A 27,234-nucleotide genomic window follows, 5' to 3' on the forward strand; every position below is an offset into this window, starting at 1 on the left:
GCAGGAATCTTTATTGGTGTCGATTTTCAGTCTCTTTTTAATGATAGGCTTTACGCATCTATCAATCATCCCCACTTGCTATTTGGGGGAAGAACCTAGCGCTATGATTGGTCGAACTCTTCTTCTTTTGCTGTTGCTTGATTTGAGGACTGCGCGTGCACAGAGGCATCACCAGGTTTTTGCGTAGTTTAGAGTGACAAATCGTACCAGCGTACTTTGAAGTCAAAATGCATATCCGCTACACAAATTGCGTACAGGTTGGCAGGTCTGCTTATTGATAGAACAGTAGACCACTTTACCTTCTGCCTTGTCAGTCCTCTCACTTCAAAATCTACCTCCTCAAAAATGGTAGCGTTAGCTAATAATTTTCCACCGGACCTTTAGCTAGCTGGCTAACGTTGCATTCTCTCCTGCTGTGTTCAATTACTCAATTCATCAAAAATAACTAAAATAACTGTTTTCTATAGAAATGTTTTCTTTTTATGATCAAATTTTAAAATGGTTGATCTGCTTGATTTTTAATGGAAACCATGGTGCATTGTTTTTCAGGATTCTTCGATGAATACAAAGAACAGAAATTTTATGTAACATTACAAAATGTCTTTACTGCCTTTAATGCATCCTTGCTGAATAAAAGTACAAATTTCTTTTAAAAAAGCCAAACTTTTGAATGGTAGTATATACAGTCAAACCAAAATTTATTCAGACTGAACATTTCATTCGTTATTACAGTTTATTCACTATAGTTTAAAAAATTGCAATAAAATATGAAAAGATCTCAGATCTCAGACAAGATCTTTTAAAAAAAAAAAAAAAAAAAAAAAATCTTAATTATGTCAGATAACACTTGAGCAAAACATGGTCAGATAAGTGTCTGAATAATTTTTGGTTCCAAATTTTTATCAGTTTTACTGCTAGTCCACTGTATGAAGAATTTTTTGGTATAATATGTCACAGTTTACTTTATTTTGCTATCCTCACTTACATAAATGAACTAGTGTCCTACACCCACTAAAAAATTATAAAAATATATATATAGTGTCTAATAATTTTTGGTCTGATTATATATATATATATATATATATATATATATATATATATATATATATATATATATATATATATATATATATATATATATATATATATATATATATATTCTACTGTTCAAAAGTTTGGATCAGTAAGTTGTTGTTGTTTCAAATAAATTTTTCTGTATAAAAATGTACTACTTTAACTTTAAAGTTAAACAGCCTTGTCAGTAGTGGGACTACTTTTCTAGGAGGATTAACTTTCTGGATTAACTGATTATGCATCAACAATGTCATTCCTGTGGATGAATTTTTTTTTTTTTCTGTACATAAACAGTCCTTTCTTGTATAGCAGGTTTTGTAGGATATCAAAATTGTATGTAAAGTTGCAGAGACAAGGTTAGTTAGTGATTTACTTACATTGGTCTCATGTTAGCACGTACATAATATTTGAGTTTTATGGCTATACTTTCAAAATAACAGTTATTCCGGTGCATACTGGTTTCTTGACCCATTTACTTCCATTATAAGTCCATTACTGTAAATAGAAATTAAATTAAGTTTAAATGATCTGACTGTGGTAATCGACAACCTGCTAACAAGCTTAGCTTGTATTGAACCGATATTTTAATAACAAAAAGACGGATGTTTTGTTGATGCAAGTTTTGTTTGGCAACCTTTAATGTGGTGCTGTATCGCATCTTGACATGGGCAACTCTTCTTCTGTCTAATCCATCCTCCATGGCCGTTCATGTGGTGGTACCAGGAGACTGCTGAAAAAAAAAAAAGATTTACTGAAATGTAACACTCAAGTTGACGGGATGAACTCAAATGCAATTATAATGTAATTTTCATCATAGTACAGTTTGTGAATGAAGTGATAACATCTCTGGCTACCAACTCGGAACTTTAATTTATGCATTTGTATTTTGCTCTTCCCCCTTATTTTTATCTACCCTTACAAGTACTGTGAAGATATCAAATGGTAATACCATGGTACATTGCCATTTAACATACTATTGAATTATTGCCATATATACAAAGACCATGGCATTTACATGATACTCTAAAGTATTTCAAAGAATACTATGGTATTACCATGGTGCATGTTCAAAAAACATGGCACTACCCTGGTACTCTTTTTGTTAGCGCATCAAATTTCATAACTATCAGCTAGAAACCGTGGTATTTTCTTCTGATACCATCATTGTTCTATGGAAGAACATTTTAACAACAGGAATTTTCAAATTCTTGTTCTCTGTCTCTCTCAGCTTACGTCGAGTGTGGCAGCGGGGCGGTCGTGGTTCAAAGGTGAGGCATCGGGGCGGGACAATGGAGGGTGAGCAGAGCACTCCTGCCTCCAGTGCCAGCAGCACTACAGGCACCAGTACCTCCACCACAAACTCCACAGGCACCACTAGTGCCTCCACTGCCAGCACTGTCAACTCCACCAGCAGCAGCACGAGCAGCGGAAGACAGGCCGTTCCACAGATATCTGTATACAGCGGGATACCCGACCGACAGACTGTACAGGTGCGTGAAACAACCATTTGGCAGAATCAATCAGTCAATTTAAATATAGACAAACACACAGTTATTGTGTTTATAATGTTTGTGTTCATGTTTACAAACACCACCTTTCTCCTTGCATTAGTCCACTTACTGCATTGCACCACACATCACTTTTTCTTGCTTAAAGTTTTAATTGACTTCAAGTCCATACCGCCATCTGCTGGTGTGTATATGACAAGGAAAAGCAGGCTGAGGAGGAAAGACAATGAAGATGCCTCAGACATATTCATATTCATAATCTTTCCCATGTTGTGGAATGTGGTGGTTCTTTATTGACTCAGGTTTTGACCTCTCTCATTTTGTAACTTAAGTGGCTGGGAATTAGTCAATGTTACTGGATTTCAGCCGAATGTGATATAGACAATCTTATATCTAAGACAAAGTAACTGAAGTACATTTTCAAAAACAATTTTTATTATTATTTAATAATAATAATAATAATAATAATAATAATAATAATAATAATGTATAGCCAAATTCATAAAGTGCTCCACATGACAAATTGAAAAATGGCAACATATGATCAATTCAAATTAGTTAAATTATTTCAACCTCACCCCCTATGTTCACTTAATTGTGTGGAGAAAAAAAAAAGAAAACATTTTAAATTATTAGGTACGTTGATTTTCTGATCATATTTTTTTTCCAGGCACATCTTACCAATTCCAAACCACATTAATCTTAATAAATAGTGTTAATTTTGTATTTAATCATTTATAAGTGATATATAAATGTTCATGAAGGCTGGAAATGAAAAACACCTTATATTCCGGTGTGCAGAATTATTAGTTATGTTGTCTTTTACAGGTAAAATGAGCCAAAAAAGACATTTAACTCAGACTGAAGGAGAAGGATGCAATACTAATGTAATACTAGAAATTGCAGTTAAGGCATGACCATTGGACATTGAAATGCTCACTGGGTCAGCAGGGTCAGACAAAAACAGGTGGAGAAGAAAAAGACATTAAGACAGATGTTAACTGCAAAAGAATTAAGGTGACGAATTAAGTGTGAAACAATCAGGAACCCTTTAGTCTCCAGTGCCACAATTTTCCAGAACTGCAACCTACCTGGAGTCTCCAGAAGTGCAAAGTGTCAGGATCTCAGAGACTTAGGTTAGGTAAAGAATCCTAAAAAATGACCCCCACTTAATAAGAGTCACAATCTGAAGTGTTGTGAAATACATGAAGACAGTTTTTTATAGGCTTTATAGAGAGACAGATTGAGAGTGACTCTTGAAGGACCAGCAGCATCTCTAGGAGATGGACTAAAAAAATTAACTCCCAAAACTTACTTACAGATTCTAGAATATAAATTCTTCAAGCAGTGGTACAAGAGGATGTGATGCTGGTCTTTCAAGAGTTACTCTCAATCTGTCTGTCTATAAAGCCTATTAAAAAAAAAAAAAAAAAAAAAAAAACAGTATTCATGTACTTTGCAATACTTCAGATTCTTATCAAGTGGGGGTCATATTTAGGATTCTTTACCTAACTTTAACTAAGTCTCTGAAATCCTGACACCTTGCACTTCTGGAGTCTCCAGGTAGGTAGCATGATGGAGGCATTGTTTCCCCTCACACGATTTTTCCCCCCATTCATTCTCAATTACCCCCCAACAAACCCATTGCATGCTTTAGCAGGTCTGTTAAAACTCAATGTTTTCAGGGGAGGCAAGAAATACGAGGACTCCCGCTGTAACTTTACATGCTGACATAGCTCTGGGGGATATTGTTACTTTAGAAAAACATGTTATGTACTTTTTTACTGTCACATTTTGTAATATTTGCATGGTTTTATTTTTGCATGGTTTTATTTTTTTTTGTATTTATTTTGTATATATATATTATATATAAAAAACAGCAAAGACCCAGCTGCTATAGTCAGAATAGTCTCAGATCCGCACATGATCAGACACAAGCAGCATGAACATTAAACTCCGTTCAGGCTGCACTTTACTCACGCCAAGACCAAGGGTCAGGATAGATGTTGCCTAGCAACTGTGCAGTTGTGGGCAGTTCAGTAAGGACATAAAGCATGAAACAAACAGGATGAAGCAGAACATATTATACTGTTCTGGGAGAAAACGATAAGAAGGTACCATCAGTGATGAGACCGATGAACTTATCTACACTATCATCAACATATACTTAAAGTGTTGTTTGAACGTCTGCGATTTGTTCAGGTATTTTGGCATCTTGTTGTGATTTTGGTCCGAATGCTTTTTTCATGTTGTTATGGATGTTAGCTCAAGATCAAAATTACAGAACTGTTAAAATAGGTAGGTGTTCATTTCTTGTCCACATGGTTTGCAATCATTTTTAAATAACATTATTATTGTAGTAACACGATACAAAATTTTTATTTTTATATTGGATGTAAAAATATATATTTGGTTGCATATAAATATCATAAAATGTAACTGTTATCCTATTCAATATAAATGTTTTATTGTAAGAGTTCATCCATTAGCATGTGTGTATTAACAAACCTTGTAATACTGCGGTTAATGTTAAACATCTTCATATTAAATTAATATTATGATAATATAATCATATTAAACATCAAGGCTCACCTTGAAAGCATAATGGGAACTGAAAAACAACCATTTCAGAGATCTAGTTCTCTTTTAAGCTTGATGCAGTTCATTTTCTGCCCAAAAGGAGGAGACAAATTCTGGAACAAAACAAAACAAATTCCCTGAGCAAAACGTTTGACATTAAAAGTTTAGAGTTGCAATCTGGCCTACAAATATTTGATACCACCTTGAATCACATCATGCAACTTGCAGCTATTTATGATTTAAGTATCAGCTTTGTCTCAGATGTTTCTGTCAAGTACAAGATGTTTCTTAAGGTGAATACAAGAAACAAGTAATATTAATAATTGTTGACAAAGCAAGTGTAAAGAGCTATAAAATTAATGTAGACATGTCAAACTACACTGAAGAGAAATGGTTGAGTTCATACAGAGATCTCTGACTTTGATTGCAGACTTTGGTATCTTGGCAAATCTGAAAAAAGTTTGAGACACGACAATGTGAGATTCAAGGTCATTTTCTCAGAAAAATTATATTATATATAAAAAAAAAAAAATACTAGATCTATACAGGTGGAGGGTTTCTGAATGCGTGCTGCACTGCTAAGGCAAATGCTACTCATGTATTTGAAGACTGAGCATGCAAGCTTATTGGCTACTAATACAGCAGGAACCAATCATCTGTGTCCTATAGATAATTATGTGATTACGAGCAGTTGAGTTAAAGACCTATTAGCCTGCCCATTTAGAGTTCATGACAGATCTTTGTATTTTTCTTTCATTGCATTGCTTTTGTGTCGTTATTTTGGTGGTCGAAAGAATATCAGTTTGATTTGCATTTTTGCCGTCAATTTGATATATATTTTTTCAACATCAATTGGACATCAGCGTGTGGACGTCAAATGGATGTCAAGTTTTCCACGTCAATTTGATGTAAAAAAAAAAAAAAATTACATCAATTTGATGTCAAAACATTGACGTCAATTTGATGTAAAAATATTGACGTCAATTTGATGTCAAAAAATAGATAATTCTGTGATTACGAGCAGTTGTGTTGAGGATCTTTTAGCCTGCCCATTTAGAGTTTTATGACAGAACTTTGTATTTTTCTTTCATTGCATTGCTTTTGTGTTGTTATTTTGGTTGTCAAAAGAATATCAGTTTGATTTGCATTTTTGACCAGTTTTTCAACATCAATTTGATATTTTTTTTCCAACATCAATTGGACATCAGTATGTGGGCGTCAAATGGATGTCAAGTTTTTCATGCCAATTTGATGAGTTGTTTTTCGACATCAATTGGACATCAGTGTGTGGACGTAAAATTGACGTCAACAAATGTGTCAAATTGATGTCAATATTGTGTGGACAAAATATTCAAGGAATCTGAAGGATCAGCCTGAAATTGTGTAGACATTTCAAAATAAGAGTCCCTGAGTATTTCGGGCTTGTTTATAATTAAAAGTCACATGCTAAGTTTTTTCTTTTACTTTTGGGCATTATTGGTATTTTGGTTACACAATAAATTGTATTTAATTTGACTTCCATTTAATTCATAGTAAATTATTGTAGTCTTCACCACAGGAAGAAAAGACTAAGAACATTATTTGACACACAAATTATTCATTATATAAATTTTACTAGTAAAATCTGTGTCCCATTCACTGAGAGAGACACCATATGACAGCAAGGAGAACATAGGAAAAGGAGAACCATTTAAATGCTGTAATTTTGCATAAGTTACAATGCATAATAATGCATAATATTAGTATATAATGTAATGTTAGTATATCATTTATATAATGTACAAATGTAATATATGTAATTAAAATTAATTTCACTTACTTTGATTTCTATTCTCTCGTCAGCACTTGACCCAGCAATAGTAGCACTTACTTAGATGGAAAAAGAATAGAAATCAATCTGTGTATTTATTATATTTAAAAACAAAACAAACAAACAAACAAAAAAACCTTGCTGCACTTTACTGACAAAACTGACTTCACACAGCACTTACATACTGTTGTTCTCATGTTGATTTGATTGATTCTACTATTCTCATTTGTAAGTCGCTTTGGAGAAAAGCATCTGCTAAATGACTAAATAAATGTAATTTCAATAAATAAAAATACTGTTAAAAATCACACATTATTTATCTGTCACATGTAGAAGACCATTTTTGTGCCGTGGGTAATTGGAGGATTTTTCACCTGGCTACCACCGCAAGTATATTTCAAACCTGTGGGAAGCACTGTTGAGACTTGAGCTAATGTCTCCATTTTCACTCCATTTAATCTCATTGTTCTCTATGTGAAACAATTGAGATATTAAAAGGAGCAGTAAGTGATTTCTGAGAAACACTTGATATTTGAAATCAATCCAAACAATTGCTCTGGCCCCAAAATGCAGAAACACACAATGCAATAATAGATGTCTCTTTATAGCTGAAGCAAAGCAAAATAATGCTTTGTGAAAAATAAAGTGAAGATGATATATGAACGACAAGGAAGAGCTGTTGTTGTTAGTCATCAGCAGCACAGCAGCTCCAAACAAACAATGACACTCAAAACTGTCCTGTTACTACAGATAACATCATAACAACAGTGTATAGAGCAGAAACAATTCAACCTCGGGTGCATTTTCTGGCATTCCAGCTTCCAGATCTCTCTGGCACTGAAAAGCTTTTCTAATATTAATGCTCTTGTCTGATTGTAACCCTTCTTTTTCCAGTGATATTCTTCTGACCTTTTCTCTTTTGTAATGTCTCTCAGCCATCTCTCTTTCTACAGTCTTTCTTTCTTCTCATATCTCCCATCATGAGTGTATCCGTCCCCTACTGCTGATTGGCTACAAATGTGTTGTGGTGCTCGGTCCAATCAACCTTCAACAGTGTTTCTCAGAAATCGCTTACTACACCTTTAAGGAGATCTAATCTGGTTTCTCACTTTCTCTGTCTCGAATGGTAGGTGATCCAGCAGGCTCTAAATAGGCAGCCCAGCACAGCAGCGCAGTACCTACAGCAGATGTATGCGGCTCAACAGCAGCATCTGATGTTGCAAACAGCAGCCCTGCAGCAGCAGCACCTCAGCACAGCGCAGCTCCAGAGCCTCGCAGCCGTGCAGCAGGTCAGATAGCATGCAGTCTCATATAGCAAGACTAGGGCTGGGAAAATAAATTGATGCATCACTCGATTCTCAGATTTTCCAGATGCATTGCGATTCTCTCTCGAATAGATTCTGAGCTTAGTTTTTAACAGAAGATGGTGCTCTAGGCTAGTCTGTAACCGCACACTCAAATGCTCACGAAGAAGAGCGCTCATGCGTTCGGATGAGTCTGAGAATGTATTTGGAACTCAGAATGCTTTTATGACACGAAATTAATGTAAACGGCCCACTGCAAAACACCCTTGTAATTCAACCTTTTCGAACTGTATGAATGATTATTTTATAAAAGGTTCTATAGAAGTGTTATGATTTAGAAGTGGTGTGTGTAAGGAATCAGAAGCAAGCAGAGTACGGCTGTTTCTAAAGCATGCAGTGCCACATGCTGTTAAAAACTAAGCTCAGAATTGATTTGAGAGAGAAATTCAGAAAATCTCTGAATTGATCCAGAATAATTTCTCGATTTGTGATGCATTGATTTATTGTCCCAGCCCTAAGCAAAACATAATGCACACAAATACACTCTTACTCTGTGTGTCTGTCATGTTTTCTCCCTCTCAGGCCAGTTTAGCAGCCAGCAGGCAGAGTTCGAACCAGAATGGGACCTCATCTACCCAGAGTGGAACATCACAGACCACAGTAAGCTTTTATTTTGATGCATCCATTAAAAATATGCACATTATAATCACGTCAATATCTGGTACTGGTTATGATATTCTGTTTTTGCATGTGACATAACATCCAGGCTGCTCATGTCACAACTCTGTCTTTCTTATTCCCACAGATTAATTTAACCACGTCCCCTGCCACTGCTCAGCTGATTAGTCGTGCCCAGAGTGTAAACTCCGCGCCCTCTGGGATCTCCCAGCAAGCAGTGTTGCTAGGCAACACGTCAAGCTCCACCCTGACAGCCAGCCAAGCTCAAATGTACCTGCGGGCACAGATGGTGAGCACAGCTGTATACTCACAAACACAGTCTTTAATATTTGTGAAGATGTTTTATATATTTATATATCAGAAATAAGTAGGATGAATTCAGCTAAATTGGGCCATATTGATAATTGGTTTAAACAATATTTGACCTTTTTTTTTTTTTTTTTTTTACTTGAGTTCATCTAGTAACTAAAGGTGATGATACACAGGGCAACTTTTTGAGCAATGTTGCAGGGCAATGATGTCGAGCGATTATGTTTGGGCACTTTCCCATTGAGAATGAGCAACAAATTTCTATCTGGATACTATAGATCAAAATTTGTTGCCCATTCTCAATGGGTAATTGCCCAAGCAACATCGCTCGGGAACATTTCCCAGCGACATTGCTCAAAAAGTTGCCCACGTGTATCATCACCTTAAGACGTGAATATCAGTGAAGAATTACACTCCATATTCCTTCTAACTGACCTATAATCAGTTTTTGTAGGGTTATGCTGCTTGACCATTACTGATAACTCCAAATATATTTGTTATAAAGCCAAAAACTGACATGCTGACCTATCAATCTATGTTGCTTTTCACTGTTTTGTTCACACTTAAGCACCATCCTTAAAAGTGAAATTAGGGTTTAATCATTATAATGTACTGAAGAAAAGGTTGATAAACATTAACATTTAATTAATAATGAACATGTTTATGTGTGATTATTTTAGGCACAACAGAGTAATCTTGTGCATGTAGCCAGGAGTCTGGGCCGAGCCGTCCCTCTGTCCCCTCAGCTGATCCTGGCTCCTACAGCTACAGTAACTGCTCTACAGTCTGACACTAATGCAACCAATAACACACAGTCTGCCTCTGCACAGGTGCACACATATACTGTAATACATGCACATCCAAAAGTACCCATGATTACCCAAACATTTCTTATTTGCATTCATGAATATACTGTGCTCAAAATAAATATCTTTTTGAATACAATTGTGGATGTCTTTACCAAAATCCTAAAAGTATATTTACAGGATTACTTGGTATTTCAATTATAATTTGGAACCATTCCATTTACTGCACATCCATTCATTCAGCAGACACTTTTATCCAGAAATACTTTTAGGATCCAATCCTAAAGGATCCTTATAGGAATTATGATTTGCTCCAAATTATAATAGAAATTCCAATAGGGATAATGTTTACTTTAGGATAGTTTGCCTAGGTAATTACATGCAAAATATTTATTTTTCAAATACTACATTTCAAATGTTTTGAACATATTTGTACGGAGCCCCGCAAATGACATGTAGGGAAAAAATATAAAGCTAAATCGTGTGCACGATTTACTAATTTGATCCTTCGATTTATAAATAGTGTGGACAATTTAGCAAATGGAGAGAACAATTTAGTAAATCGAGGGAACAAAAATTAGTAAATAAAGGGAATGAATTAGTCAGTGTTGACAATTTAGTGATTTTGTCGCTAGATTTAGCGACTTCCACACCTCTTTTGAGACTTTTTTCAAAAGCCTAGCTACAAATCTAACTATTTCTTGGACAAACCTTATTTGGATTATTATCTCATCCACTGATCTATATTTATTTTTGTTTATGTAGATCAGTGAACTTGCCATTATGATGTCATCTAGCGAAATTCAGTGACAGATTTAGCTACTTTTAATTGAAAGCAGTTGGCAACACTGGAAAATTGAGGGAACGAATTAGTAAACCGTGCGCACAATTTACTTTTTTTCTTGCATGTCATGTGTGGGGCTCCGTAATATTTTAATTCAAATGTTTATTGACATTTATGACTGTCATAGGTGCAGAACCTTGCCCTGCGCAACCAGCAGGGGGCGTCTTCCACTTCTCAGTCTTCAGGCCTCCAGGCACTGAGTTTAAAGCAGACCCCTGTCTCCATTCAGCCCACCCCGCTCATCAAGACACCCAGTCAGAGTGCTTCCAGCTCAGGCACTGGTGCCGGGAAAGGCAACTTGAACACTGCTTCCTCGGTTGGCACGAAGAAGGAAGAGGAAGGACAAACAGAGATGAAAGCAGTTAACATGAGTCGTAATGTCACCTCTTCACATCCCTTAATCGCACCAGGTAAACTCAAACCCATATGGCCTATACCAGGGGTGGTGAACTTCGGTCCTGGAGAGCCTCAGTCCTACAGAGTTTAGCTCCAACCCTGATAAAACTCAGCTGCCTATAGCTTTCTAGCAACCTTTCAGACTGTGATTAGCTTGTTCATGTGTGTTTGATTAGGGTTGGAGCTGAACTCTGCAGGACTGTGGCTCTCCAGGACCGACGTTAGCCACCCTTGGCCTATACAGTGATCCCCCAAAATATTACGACACTTAAAAAGTTCTAAATGCCATTGCATTCGGCAACAAAATATCACAACAGTATGCATCTGCAAAGAAATAGAGCTTTTTTATAAACTATTATCATGATTCTGAGGCACTTTTTGCAATGAAGATGTCAGTTCCCCTCAATTTCACACAGGTGTCCTCCACAAAGACGCCCAACAACAAATACAGTTACTTGTAGTATTGTCTCTCACTTTGGTTGATATTTGATCTAGTAATGTTTCCATCAAGCACTTTTTCTCCAAAGTGGTCCAGAAATTATTGTGTGTGCACATTGGGCCTTTGAACAAACTGAAAGGTTCAATTCACTTCAACAGAAATGTTTTCTGACAGATGCCCTCTGATAAGATCCAAATTCACTTATCAGTTGATCATGTCACACACTAAGTACCAAAGAAAGGAGAAATCCACCCAAGGCTAGATTTGTCCTGCATGGCTTATGCTCAAATGCATTAATGCATATGTGGCCTTTGAAGGGCACACACTTTCTCAGTCTTTCAGTGCCTGTCAACATCTGACATGCACGCCATCCATCATTCCACCGGTCTCTAATCATAACAGCTCACACAGGGCAATTACCCTGCAGATTTAGAAGCAGGTACCTGGGCGTGTCGAGGCCAGTAGAGATTCAGGAGTAGGGATTGTGCTATGCTTTTAGTTATGCTTTGGAAGAAGATACAAAAAGGCCTCTGATTTTTACAAAAGAAGAATAAAGTATCTCCAGTAGCTCCAGGGTCACAAATTAGCACCAGTTAAGTGCCAAGTAAAGTAAAAACAGGCTTATAAAAATATTATATAATATATATAATATAATATATATATATATAATTGATGGCTGTGTGGCTATGTTAAGATAAAGACTACTGGCTAAATCCGTAAACGGGAAATGAAACTGCTTGTCTTTAAATGTAGCTACATTTGTGCATTCACATAAAAAAACCTCACTTTACTCTCATTAGGAGAGCTGCAGTTCTTACACATTATATGTCAGTGATCATTTGCAGGTGTTTATGGTGTAAGGTATATACCAGTGTGTACGTACAAAAATAACAGAATGAATAAAGTTTGAACAAGCTTTGACTAGATTAAAAAAAAAAAAGTGTGTTTGAGAGGGTCCAATTGAGCCTCAGTGGAGAGGAAAGGTAAAAAGCCACCTGATGTGTGTGTTGGGATGTAGTTTCCATGGCAGTGTGCTCCAGAGAGATGATGTGATGTGTGTTATGATGCTTGGTTTTCCCCCTGTGCATTAATGATATTCACAGATCTGGAAAGTCATCCTGGGCTATTATTCTTTTAGTTGAACCTTGCCAGATTGCTTTAAAGAAATGTTCTAATGTTTTTAATATCTGAATATCAGGGGCCAATTACACGCCACCGTCTTTAATCAAAAACGGAAAACTTATGTGTTTTGGTTTTGGTGTTTTGTTCATTTACATGACAACAGCATTTTGGTGGCTTAAAAAACATGTAAACTGAAACCCAAAAACGGTTTTCAAAGTGCAAGTTTTTAAAAACTATACCATTATTGTCTCAGTGTAAACTACAAAAACGTCAATTTGTGAAAACGGTGACGTTTTTCTTTACAAAATGACTTTGCCAACTGGCCTGGCATAAATAATACAGCGTTTTTAATAGTTTTCGTGGATCTGTGTGAACGGGGATCATTTTGACAACGTTGACCTTTCCGTTTTTAGTACATCATAGTGTAAACGTGCCCTAAGATTAACAATAATGTGAATGTGGAAAAGTCTAAACCAGTAAAAACTGTTTATATAAAGTGTAGTCGACTCTCTATTTTGATATTAATTCGTGTATCAAATAATTGAAACTATCCATTGAATACAACTACACACTAGAGCAGAGTTTGTCATGATACTACTTTGATACAACACCTTGAAAATTATTGATTTTCAATACCGCAGGGAAGAACCGCCGTATATGCGCGCTCAACATTTTTCAATATAATAACGCCATAGAACCCGCATTAGATGAAATATTAACGTGAGAAGAAAGTCGTGTCTGAATTTCGCAATTTTGTATTGGTTAAAACAAATGGAGAATATCTAATTTCTGTAGGTCCTCGACCGTTTCCATGTGTGGCGCTTGATCGCCGCCGTTCGTTGGAAATATTTAACATCAGGATGGATAATTACATGTTTTAAATCATCGATTTGGGCAGCTTTGAGCAGCACTTGAGGTTCTTATCCAGTATGTGAGATGAAATCCTTGCTGGTGTAGTTGTGTTTACTGACTTGGAAAAAAAGAAATACAGACATAAATGAAATGAGGGACACTACTTAAGTCTTACGCGGGACAAAGCTCCTAATTTTAGGACTGTCCTGCAAAATGCAGGACGGGTGGTCACCCTACTTTAGACCTATGTTTACATTTTAATTATTTGAGTTTTCCATGGTTGTTGACACTTCTGTCTTAATAACTGAGGGGATTATGATCAGAGGAAGGTTAAGTTTAAAATAAAAATGTTTAAATGTAATATATTTTTCTCCTGGTCCTTATTTTAAATGAGTCATAAAAAAATCAATAATTATCGATATCGACCGATATGAAACACTGATATCGTTATACAGTTTTCAACCATATCAGAAATTCAGATCAACCTTTCTTATGATTTGCATTTTTATTATAAATGTGTGTGTTATTTGTTGTTATTGGGGACATCAGAGATTGATGGTACATAATAAATTATTTTTTACACATTTGTAGCAATTTAAAAATGTTTAAAGGAGTTTTTACACAGCACCCCTGCTCTCACCGGACGGCACCCAGTTTGGGAAACGCTGCACAAGAGGGCTTGTTAAAAGAAAGAAGGAAAGAAAGAGCCACAAGCATTAACATACTGCTGCTGTGCACTCAAAATACTTAAGTGAAAAGTACTTATTGTAGAGCAAATGCACCCATATAGGAAAACTTTCCTCAAAGATTTCTCTTCATAACTCAAGAAACGTAAAGGGTTAGTTCACCCAAAAATAAAAATTCAGAACTCACAAAGCTTTATGAATCTTTTCTTTCCAATCAGTAGTTCGGAGCGTGTATCAAACTGCCAAAGTAACGTGACTTCAGTAAATGAGGCTTCATTACGTCATAAGCGTTTCGAAATTTTAATGATTCACCACTGGGGGGTATGACTTTGGCAGTTTGATACATGCTCTGAACCACTGATTCAGAACAAAAGATTCATAAAGCTTCGAAGCTTCATGAAGCAGTGTTTTGAAATCGCTAGGGGTGTGACGAGACAGATAGCTCAGGAGAACAAGATGAGACAAGATTTTTACACTATTTTTAAGAAATCCTCAATGGAGAAATACATGACTAGAAAAATATTCTACAGTTGTATTTGAAATGTTTTAACTAATCATCTTGTAATGAATTTCATTTCAGTTCTACTTTCTGAGTATGAATTATCATATGCAGTAAAAGACAACAATACTCAAGTACTGTAAAAGGTTTTGCCACAAACTCAACTGACTGACTTCTCTTCACACCTTGCTGTACATGATTTATGAGCTTCTACAACTTTTGACCTCCTAACTGAACTCCTTTCCACAAACTGATCATAGAAATAAAAACAGTAACACTTTACAATAAGGTCTCCTTTATTAACATTAATGTATTAACCAACAGCAGCAACAATGAGCAATATATTTGCTACAGTATTTATTAATCTTTGTTTATGTTAGTTAATAAAAATAGTCATTCATTGCTAGTTCATAATAGTTCACAGTGCATTAACTAATGTTAACAAATGAAACCTTACTGTTTGTGCTTAATAAGATTAAGAGAAAACTGTTAATCGTTTTTATGGTAACTCTTTACAATACGTGCAACCATAATCGCACTCTCTCAATATTCAAAGTGCAAATAAGTCCAAAATTTTCTTTGATACAGAGCTAAGAGATGGTTACAACTACACTGCCCAGCCTAAAATAGCTTTTATATTGAGAGATGCTTGTATTCATCAGGGAGCCGCTTTCAAAATGAGGGGTACTGAAGTCGAGTTTGAACGTGCCCTCGTGTTTACTTTCACTTTCGCAATTGCACGTACTCTCTAAATATGGAGCGCCGGCTACCGTTATCCAACTGAATTAAATGTTTTTTATTTAAATACAAAGCAAAACGACAGTGGAGGCGTAATGTAAACGTAGCGGTGGCATATTCTTTCCTAATCATCCTAACACTCTGTCATGGCAATATCACAAAACTACTTTTCATCTCGTGACACGAGATCTCGTCACACCCCTAGAAATCGCCCATCATTAGATATTGTTGAATAAAGTCATTATTTAGGTTTTTTTTGCCGCACAAAAAGTATTCTCGTCTCGTCATAACATTAAGGTTGAACCACTTTAGTCACATGAACTATTTTAAATACATCTTTTGAAGCTTTCTGGGCATTTGAAAGTGTTAAATATCTTGCTGTCAATGGAGGCCTCACTGAGCCATCGGATTTTATGAAAAATATTTTAATTTGTGTTCCGAAGATGAACGAAAGTCTTACAGGTGTGGAACGACATGCATTTTTGGGTGAACTAACCCTTAAATGGAGTTAAGCTGAGAACAGTTTGAGACAATGATCTCTTCTAAAACTCTATGGAAACTCATGCCAGATTACTGGGATCTTATCTCAGGAAAGCAGAAGTCTCAGTTCGCTCTCCATTTAATCTCATTGCTGTGTGAGAGAAACATTTGAGATATTTAAGAGATCTAATATGGCCCAACATGTGAGAAAAGGTACATCTTGTATGTCTCCAAGCATCTGTCATTGTTTTAATGTGTTATGTATTGTGGCTTTGCATATAGCTGAGTGTTCGGCAGGAAATTTCGGGGTTTTCCAGGGTTGCGCTCTGTTGGGAATAACTCATCAACTCCTTATTCTGAACATCCGGGAGAAAGAAAGAGTGAGAGAAAGTGAGCACAGAGGATTGAGTCATCTGAACACACCATCCCACACCATTCACATTAGACGGAAGAACATTCCCACACTGAACCTTTTCTGTTTGCTATTAAGAGTTTTAAAGAAAGACTGTATTTGTTCCTGACGTCTGCTTCACATATCCGGCGTGCATTTCATGTGACAGAACACACATATACATATATATATATATATATATATATATATATATATATATATATATATATATATATATATATATATATATATATATATATATATATATATATATATATATATAAAAACATAAAAACCACATGCTAGCTAACTTTGGAGATTTTCAGATTCCTTTACTGCTCATAAACTTTTGAGGTTGTGATCTCAATGTGCCCAACTCTTAAGGTTTTTGTATTTGAATGTTCTCCCGCTGAGATAATATTAAATTTTAACACAGTTTCCTGCAAGTCCTCCATCAAACACCTAATCACAGTTTTAAACTCGTCCAGTTTCCACTGCTGTAGTCCTGGATACAGAATTTGTACTGGAAAACCCAAGCACAGAGACTAATGTTAGCAGATAAATACAATAAAATAAATAATAGGAAGGAATAAATGAATAAGTTGAGTTATACAAATAATTTTTTTGACATCAGTCAGGGTAGTCAGGGTTCAACACTTTTACATAACTGTGGGGAACCTGAGCACTTTAGGAATTTACCTATGCCAGCTTGAAAAAACATTGTCTAAATGTATGAAATTCCATGCGCATGTTAATGTCGTTTTATATTTGCAACTGTCAGTTTAATGTGTAGTCATGTGAAACAGTATGTGTATGTAATAATAAGTGTCTGTCCTTCCAGCGTATGCCCAAATCCAGCCGCAGGCCCTGATTAAGCAGCAACCGCAACAGTTTGTCATTCAACCCCAAGCCCCACCCACCTCTAGAACCCAGCCTCAGTTACTGCAGACCGCCTCCGTCCAGCCCCACCAACAGACAGCCTCACTGGGCATCCAGAGCTCCGCCCAGACCTCATCTGTAGCAGGAATCATTCCAGTTTTGCCCAAACCAGCACTTCACAATCAGGTCTCAGCTCAAAGTCAACAGGCCACCATCTTCCATTCAACTATAAGCCACCATGCAGTTAACCAGCACGGCACACACATGGGCCTGGCCCACGCTAAAGCTCAACCGGTTCAACTGACAGCCATCAATCTACAAATCCAACCTGCACAAAGCCAGGTAAGGGACTCACTTACTAGAGCCTTACAGAAGATTGAAGATAATGTACACAATTTAAAAGCAACTAACTACTTTTATTCTATTTAGGCTTCAAGACTGGCTCAGGATGACAAGGAGAAGCCCACCTCTTTGGTGGTAAGAGAGATCTGCCCACCAGTACAAATGCAACCATCCACTACGACCCAAGGCACCGACCCCCCTGAACAATCCAAAGCTGACACTGTGAACGCTACATCTCAAACACAAGGTACAGTGGCCAACAAGACTCTATGTTTGATAAAACATTATCAACAATAGCGACACTGTTAATTGATTAAAAAAATAATTAATCGCACATTTTTCTGTAATTAATTAGGATTAATCACACCTAACATTAATGTTTTTAATATTTTTTTGTTGTAATACTACTTTCACATTGAATTTGCAAAATAATGTAGAAACAACATGTTTAATGGCATCTTTTTACAAAGCACTATGAATAAAGGCCAGTATCACTTGTGAGTAGTGATACTGATGTCTCTATTACATGGATTGTTTTATTCTCAATTTTAGCCATTAATTAGATTAGATTAGAAAAAGATTTTCAGGTAGTTCTAACAGGTAAAATATACAGAAATTGAATAATTTCTTCACTCTATAAATTATAAATTGAATATAGATTAATCCTTATCAAACCTACATAAGAGCAGTGATTTTATCTTTGTATTTTATTCTTTGATTAACATTAATGACAGACAGCAGCAGGTTTATTAGGCTGCTGTCACTTTAAGACCTGACGCGGATCTGACACACATCCTGTTTTCTCATTTAACACTTTAACTCATTTAAGACTGCTTACGAGGATACTCAACCAAATGGGAATTTTGACACAATTTTGTGTTTTTGTCTGTTCAAGTTTATTTATTTATTTACAGCATGTCAGCAACAAGGCTATTTTCATGGCGAAAACAGAATAAACAACGAAATTCACACAACAAAAAAAAAAAAAAAAAAAACTATATAAAGACATTTAATATTAATACAAGATAAGATTTGAGTTCTTTTTTGCATCTTATCGTGCTTGAATGCCCTAACTGTCACCGTCCCACAGGTGGGACGCTTGCCGCTCTTTTTCTTTATTGCCTTTTTTTCATACCACATATTTTAGTAATCATCATAAGTTAGGTATCATTCGAAAGCTTAAGAACTCAAAAAGCCTGTGAAAACCGTTTTGAAATTGTTGCAGATGTTGCGTTACCATGGAAACCGTACTTTAATTTCTTTTAGTGAGCTCTTCTCCTAGTGGGTGGTGCCAGGTCTCATATTACAATATTTATTTTAGTTACTTTATAGTCAAAACCTTTTCTAATCTTGACAAAACACATCATCAGAAAGGTCTGAGTCTCACTGCGTTTTGTGATATAAGTGATATTTGGACAGAAATGTATCAATTTGTATCAGGAGACTGCATAAAAACAATTCATTAGAATGTCAGTGAAACCCAGTGGCTATTTTTGGTACAGCACCTAACCAAAATCTCAGGAACTTTAATTTTTGTGTTATCAACTTCAAATTTGGAACACAACTTGGTTAGACATATGACTTTCATTTAAAAGCAATTTTAGAGTAAAATATATCTGACTATTTTTTTTTTTTTGTACAGTATTTTTGATTTACAATACATTTAAACTTCATTAACTTTTTCATACTTTTAAAAAAACGAATGTGGTTAATCGCGTTAAATATTTTTGACACGTTAAACTGAAAAAAAAAAATCACGTGTGTTTTTATATATTTTATATATATATATATATATATAAAATATAAACCTTAAACCTTCTGTTTATTTATTTCACACCTATCAGAATCCAGTTACAATTATGAATAAACCATTAAGACAGAATTCTGAACATTAAATTCCCTTAATTTTTGTATCCAAGTAAACAAATAAACAACATACCCAATCCCTACCAAATATTTTATAATGGATATTCAGGAAATCAGTAAAGACACTAGTTTAGCACACTAACCAGTTAAACATAATTTGCAAGGGTGCCAAAACATTTTGATCAAAAATTCATAAATTTCACTGCATTAGATCACAAAATATCAAATCAAGTGGTATTGTCAAACAAATGATGATTTACCTTTTTTCTTAGAGCTTACTTTATTTTTCATTTTCACCCTTTTTGTGTAGCCTTTTGCTTGCAATGTGTGCTTATGTTATCTCATTTCAAAACTAACTTTAATGTGTTTTATATTCTGTAATCTAATGCAATGACATCCACATTGTAAGTATGGGTAAAGTGTCCAAATTCAGTGCACTGTATCAAATACCACATAGTCTGAAGGCTTTCAATGAATTAAAGAATCACTATTTCATTTAAAATACAAGGCTTTTGACTCCCATGTGGTGAACCAGATTTGCTAACAAAGAAAGTTAGGAAGTGGCATGCAATTCCCATGTCAACAGTAATATGAACAAGAACTGACTCTGGGCCAGTCACATGACTCTGTAGACTTCCTTGACTGCCAGAAGGCACAACTAGCAGCCTTCCTGCCGAATCAGTCAGAAACTGGTTTTAGACCAGAGTGCTTTCCTACCTTGAGATAATGCCCAATATAGGCTGAATAAAGGACACGGTCGCTGCTGCCACCAGCCAGTGAAAGACTCTTGAACCTCTACAGAGTCATGTGACCTGCCACTTGAGGCTGCTGCCATCCAGGGAAAGACTGAACCGCCTCTCCGACAGAATGTGCTTGTGCGTGGGAGTGAAGCATTAGAAAAGGAGCTGCGCACACTGCATGTTGCGTAGTATCGCACGCGTGGCGGTGCCTGGAAATTCTGTCTTTGAAATCAGTGTAACAGGCGTGTGGGAATGAGGCTCCCCCCGTGTTTTGAAACGGAATTGAACAGCGCCCCTGAGGGAAATGACTTTTTATTGCGCTTTGTCGGTAAGCTACAGTATGTCTTGTGTTGTGATGCCAGTAGTTTTGGTTAGTGGGCTTAAACGGTCTCGAGGAGGCGCGTTTCTTTGAACTGTGTAGACTTGACACGCATTTTGACGCCAGTCTGAACGCAGTGACGCATCTTGTGTGAACAGGAGAGATGTATTTTTTTCTTAGTTGATTTAAGTTTAGATGCCTAACGGTGGTGGGATGTTTTTTCAAGTAATAGTTCACACAAAATCAAATCATTTACTTACCCGACTTTCCATCGTTCTTCAGTGAACTGCAGTATGTCGTTTCTTTGACAACTTGTCCATAAAATGACAGTGGATAACCTCAAAACACTTTGTAAAAGTAGTCCATACTTTAATATTGAAAGTATTCTTAAGTTTTTGGATAGCTTTGTGTGAGGAATACAGTGAAATAGCAGTCGTTATTGACTAATACTCTTCCCCTCGGTTTAAAATACCGTTGGCAGGCAGTTGCGTTCAAATTAAAAATGGCGCTGTCTTACGGCGCCGCTCTAGTTGGACGTCTTTGACGTCAAACGCCATTGGCTCTCGAGAGTCACTTGACTGGTTAACACAGTTTGTGCGTACTTGTAGCGATATTTTCTTTAAAATATTCTTATAGCCGCTTTTTATTATGAATATGTTACTGAATATCTCCCTTTGTGTTTCATAGAAGAAATAAAACTCATAAAACTAAAATCATCATCATAAATATCTTGAACCAGCAAACCAGACTGGTTTTAAGAGATATTCTTTTCCATTAATATTTGGCTTAACTGTTCCTTAAAGGGTTAGTTCACCCGAAAATTAAAATTCTGTCATTTATTACTCACGCCGTTCCACACCCGTAAGACCTTCATTGATCTTCAGAACACAAATTAAGATATTTTTGTTGAAATCCGATGGCTTCGTGAGGCCTCCATAGGGAGCAATGACATTTCCTCTCTCAAGATCCATAAAACTACTAAAAACACATCTAAATCGGTTCATGTGAGTACAGTGGTTCAATATTAATATTATAAAGCAACGGGAATATATTTGGTTTTATATTATGGATCTTGAGAGAGGAAATGTCATTGCTCCCTATGCAGGCCTCACTGAGCCAAATATCTAAAATATCTTAATTTGTGTTCCGAAGATTAATGAAGGTCTTACGGGTGTGGAACGGCATGAGGGTGAGTAATAAATGACAGAATTTTCATTTTTGGGTGAACTAACCCTTTAAATGTTCGTAAACTACTTTATAAGCTCACTGTTTGTATGTTATTATTAGCAGCAGTCTTTTCCAGGCTTTCCCGTAAACAATGACGACTGCTGATACCTTTGCTGCTGATGTTGTTGTAGTTGCTATGGTGATGAGATGATGCTTTGTTTCTTTGCCGCCAGGCTCTGTGGAGACGGCGCGTGACCCCACGGGAGCACCGGTGACATCGACCATGACCTCGGCAGCCTCAAGCGAGCCGCCTCCGGCAGCTGTGACAGGAAGTGTGGCACAAAACGGCGAGAACAAGCCGCCTCAAGCCATAGTGAAGCCACATGTCCTCACACATGTCATCGAGGGGTTTGTTATCCAGGAGGGAGCTGAACCGTTCCCTGTGAGTTGTAATAAAAAATTTTTTTTTAAAAATTAATAAAACAACACAATAACTATTGTTGTTTCAGTTAATCATAAGTTGTTAAAAAGTAATTATAAAAATTAAACCTCGAAATAAATACAGTAATATTAATAATAATAATTGTATTATTATTATTCATATAAATACAACAATATTATTATTATTGTTACTATGCATAATAATTTTAATACTACCATATTATTATTATCATCATCATAATAACTATTCATAAAAAATGTAATACAGCAACAATAATAATACTACAAGTATTATTATTAATTCAGTAAATAATAAGTATTTATAAAGACTAAAAAAGACCCAAAAAAATGGAAATTAATTTAATAATAATAATTGTATTGTTATTCATAATAACACATTGCAACAACAATATTATTATTATCTCATAATATTTGTAATGCAGCAATATTATTATTATAATTGTCACTATTCATACAAAAATTAATACAACAATAATAATACTACAAGTGTTATTATTATTAATTTATTAGTATTAGTATTATTAATTCAGTAAATAATAAAATGTCTTATTTGCTGAATTAATAATATTTGTATTATTTTTGTTGTTGTATTAATATGCATGAATAGTAATAATGATAATAATATATTGTTGCATTTTATTCTTATGAATAATAATAAAAAAGTGGTTTATAAAAACAAAAATTAAAATGGAAATTAATTTAATAATAATAATATAATAGTATTATTGGTCACAATATTATTATTATTTTATTATTAATAATGCAACAAAAATAATACAATTATTATTGTTGTTATTATTATTAATTCAGTCAATTATATAAATTAATTATAAAAACAAATTAAATTAAAACTCAATTTATTAATAATAATAATAATAATAATTGTATTATTATTGTTATTATTCATTCCGCTATTTATTGTTAAATAATTACATTAATCATTTATTTATTAATTACATTTATCATTTATTTTCAGCGTCAATTGTTTCTTTGTATGTTAGCGAATTGCCCTGATTTACACCATCAAACTAAACTGTAGAAAACTATTGTCTGTTGAAGGTGTCCACAGTGTTACAGTAATCACCCTGACATCATCACTTTTGAATACTGTATTGTCAGGTGGAGAGACCTCCGGTGCAGGCAGACAGCCCCAAGAAACCAGACACGCAGCTTCCCTCAGATCCAGAGAAAACGGCCAGCAGCAATTCCCTCAGTGCCACAAACTCAGACATGGAGGAGGTTGGACAACAAGGTAGACATTTAATTTAGTAGATTCAAACATACTGCGGTCCATGTCTGTTTTTCTAAGATGCATGATCTTTTTAAGCATCAGGGTAAAGTTTTCAAAGATTGGAAACAAAGGAGCGTCATGATGCATTACTGTTGAGAGAATTTCCTGCTTGTGAACTTTACGATTGAAACGTTGTGTAGTCAAGGTGTGGCAAAAAGATAAGCTTCATAGTAATGCCTCATCATTGCAAAGATTACAAACAAACATTGTTTCAGCTAGTCATAAATAAACTGTAGCTTAATATTTTATACCTTTTTTTTTACTTCATCAGACACAAGGGCTCAGGAGGAATCGGAGGAGCCCAAGCTCACATGTGAGCTCTGTGGATGGGTTGATTTTGCCTATAAGTTCAAACGTTCAAAACGCTTCTGTTCCATGGTCTGTGCTAAAAGGTTAGAGATTCAAAACATGTTTTTAATGAAAATATCTAGAAATGCATGTTTAGACAAAGCTGCATGACACTGCATTTGGGTTCATTTAGGAACTTATACTTAATAACTGAAATTATAGATATAACTGCTACCAAAATGATAACCAATAATAAATTGATCTGATGTGCAGTAGTTTTATCTGTATGCTAACATACAACTCTATATACAACACTATTCAGATACAGTGTTAGTTGCACGAAGCGGATTGGTCTGTTCCACCCCGACAGAACTAAAACACCCAATCAGATAAATAAGTGGAGAAGGAGAAGATCTCATAGTCCCAGAGGCAGGGAGGCCAAAAAGCAGGTGAACATCTACTTTAGTCCAGTTGTGCATGCCACAATGAAGTAAATAATCCTATCTTTGTTATTAACTCATTTTCATCTCTGGTTGTATTCTTGATCCTTCCAGCGGCTCTCTGTAGCTCAGCAATCTCAGGGAGAATCTATATCCTCACCGCTCCAATCTCAGCCTAGTCAAGGAGAGTCCAGCCCCTGTTCGGATATCTCCAGTTATGAGGAAGCAACTTCCCCGCTCTCTGCAGCCAGTTCTGGCCCAATCGTTTCTCAAGGTGGGGTCGCTGGTAACGATCCAGAAGAGCTTCCTCTCCTCAGTCAGCACTTCCTACCATGCGACCCCACCAAATGGAATGTGCAAGAGGTGTTTGAGTTCATCCGCTCTTTGCCAGGTAAGTGGCTTTTTATGATATATATATATACACACGCTACCATTTAAAAGTTTGGGGTCAGTATGATTTTACAACAAAAAAATGAAAGAAATGAATACTTTTATTCAACAAGGATGCATTAAATTGATCAAAAGGGACAGTAAAGACTTTTATAAAGATAAAAAAATAAATAAAACAAATGCTGTTCTTTTGAACTTTGTTCATCAAAGAATCCTGAAAAAAAAATAGCTTAAGCAACAACTGTTGCTTAAGAACTGTTTTCAACATTGATAATAATAAGAAATGATTCTTTAGCACCATATCAGCATATTAGAATGATTTATGAAGGATCATGTGACACTGAAGACTGGCTGCTGAAAATTCAGCTTTGCGTCACAGAAATAAATTGCATTTTAAAATATATTAAAATAGAAACCAGTTATTTTAAACTGTAATAATATTTCACAATATTGCTGTTTTTAACAAATAAAATCAGCATAAAATGCATAAAAGACTCTTTCAAAGACAAAAACTTACTGACCCCAAAAGTAATAACGGTACCATACATGCACGCACACACATTTGATATTTTGTCATCAAAATAGTGCTGTCAAACAATTAATCGCATTCAAAATAAAAGTTTGGTTAATATCTGTTTATGTACTGTGTATGTATAAATACACACATATGCGTGTATATATCAAAGAAAAAAAATGTTACATTTATATATTAAATATTTATATATCATTTATATAAGTATATATACAGTATATACATGCAATTATTTCTTAAATATACATAATAATTATACACAGTACACAAACAGATGTTATCCAAACTTTTATTTTGGATGCGATTAATCATTTGACAGCACCAATGATAACAAAGGAGATAAATGCAAAGCTATGATTAAAATATGATAAAAATATGCTATTTAATAATGCAAATTTTTGTGACTCCACAATTAGGTTGCCAGGAGATTGCAGACGAGTTTCGTGCTCAGGAGATTGATGGACAGGCCATGCTGCTACTGAAGGAAGACCACCTAATGAGTGCCATGAATATTAAATTAGGACCCGCCCTCAAGATCTTTGCTCGCATAAACATGCTAAAAGATTCCTAGCCTTAAAAAGGCAGTAAGTGTTTGTGTGTGTCCTCTGATGTCACTTAAACTTGACTAAGTGACTTCAGCACCCCAAACTGCACTACAACATTTAAAAAAAAAAAAAAAATCTAAAAACTTTATAAAAAAAAAAAATGGGGCTAAGCCCAAAACTGCACCTCCTCAAGAGAAGAACTGAAGTAAATTCAGCTGGAATAGAAAATGACCGACTACCTATGAAGATCCGCACACATATTGACTTATACCAAATGGAAGGCATTATGAATTAGTGATTTGGAATGGAATTCTGACTGGGACTTACAGATCACAGTACCGGTGCTCAGAAAAAATCTTTGGATAATGTACATATAAAAACGCTGCAGTCCAAACAACTGATATTATCATGTGGTTTTACAATCCCACATTTTGGCCCAGATATTTCTGGAATGTACATTTGTTGTTTTCAGGTATGACTTTGTCTTATTGTACATGCCAGATACTTTTGTACAGTATAAATATGTTTAAGTAAATTATTCTTACCTTTGTGTGTGAGTATTTGTAACAGAGTTGAATCACAACAAACTGGTGCTATTTCACTCACATTTACTTTGAGAAGACTTGAATAACAGAAGCACAGTAACAGAATATTCAACTTTGAACCTGAAAAAAGAGAGAACCTAAAGGAAGGGATCCAGTTTGAAAAAATCCTGTCAACAGCGCCTTATTCAATGTGTGTCTGTACACTCTGGTTTTGAGATGCACATTAAATTGTATTTGTCTTGGATATTGGGAATGACACTATGTTTGGTTTTAATTGTGCCCAAATTTGTCATTGTATGTTGCTAGAAATGATTGTGATGATGGGTTGGTTTTTTTTAGTACAATGCTTTGTGAAATGCCTGTATTTATCAGATGAATGAAATTTGTAATATAACATTTTTAAGGAAGGAACTTGTTTAATTTCTTGTTTTTCACCTTACCTGCTTGCACAGCTTCATTCATTCATTTTATTTCACACTTAATGTTTCATTACATTGATTTAGATAACAAAACACCAAATTAAGTCGCATAAGAAAACATACTGTTTTGCCATGTATAACACACTTTATAAAAAACAAAAAAAAACTCTGCTTTATTTTTCTTTAAATAAAATGCCACGCAGTTTAATATTTTGTTAATGACATTTATTCATTTTAAATTACTATAACACACCACTAGGAGGCACACATGTATTTCGTCAAACTTAAAACTATCCTGTCTAAATTTTTCAACATTTAAGATGACTTTAGAGTGGTCGCCTATCTAACTCGAGCCTGATACTAATAAAAACTTGATTTTTCAAAAAAAAAACCCGTCCAAATATGTCATGATTTAAGTCGTGGTGGGAGTTGAGTACCGAAGAGAGCTTTGCTTTCAGGTCGCCGCACAAAGAATCCCATCTTATAAACTTTT

General features: G+C 35.3%; 2 protein-coding genes across 4 annotated transcripts in view; one reads left to right on the forward strand and one right to left on the reverse strand.

The window, feature by feature from the left end:
- Nucleotides 1–7,004, reverse strand: part of slc2a1b (solute carrier family 2 member 1b) — a 57,886-nt gene extending 50,882 nt beyond the window's left edge. Inside the window, exons 1-4 of one of the 2 annotated variants that reach the window (XM_067374293.1) lie at nucleotides 6,982–7,004; nucleotides 2,695–2,792; nucleotides 2,308–2,556; nucleotides 1,709–1,804 (exon numbers count right to left, since the gene is read on the reverse strand). The gene's annotated coding sequence lies outside the window, so the exon portion shown is untranslated. Of the gene's footprint in view, nucleotides 1–1,708; nucleotides 1,805–2,307; nucleotides 2,557–2,694; nucleotides 2,793–5,174; nucleotides 5,434–6,981 lie in introns of those variants that run through there. The other variant, XM_067374294.1, reaches the window with a different exon arrangement.
- Nucleotides 2,307–27,088, forward strand: phc2b (polyhomeotic homolog 2b (Drosophila)). Of its 2 annotated transcripts, none has more exons than XM_067374288.1 (14): nucleotides 2,307–2,564; nucleotides 8,103–8,261; nucleotides 8,859–8,936; nucleotides 9,082–9,243; nucleotides 9,944–10,033; nucleotides 11,041–11,323; nucleotides 17,358–17,737; nucleotides 17,825–17,984; nucleotides 22,063–22,271; nucleotides 23,411–23,543; nucleotides 23,854–23,974; nucleotides 24,193–24,319; nucleotides 24,425–24,701; nucleotides 25,649–27,088. In XM_067374288.1, the coding sequence occupies exons 1-14, from the start codon at nucleotides 2,364–2,366 to the stop codon at nucleotides 25,801–25,803; spliced, it is 2,535 nt and encodes an 844-aa protein (XP_067230389.1). In that variant the 5' UTR covers nucleotides 2,307–2,363; the 3' UTR covers nucleotides 25,804–27,088. The 2 variants fall into 2 exon arrangements, with proteins under 2 accessions (XP_067230389.1, XP_067230390.1); XM_067374289.1 differs by having other exon boundaries at nucleotides 2,317–2,564; nucleotides 9,944–10,093.
- Nucleotides 27,089–27,234: the final 146 nt, after the last annotated feature.

This window comes from Chanodichthys erythropterus, chromosome 21, assembly GCF_024489055.1.
Source record: "Chanodichthys erythropterus isolate Z2021 chromosome 21, ASM2448905v1, whole genome shotgun sequence".
In the NCBI taxonomy this organism is placed as follows: Eukaryota; Metazoa; Chordata; class Actinopteri; order Cypriniformes; family Xenocyprididae; genus Chanodichthys; species Chanodichthys erythropterus.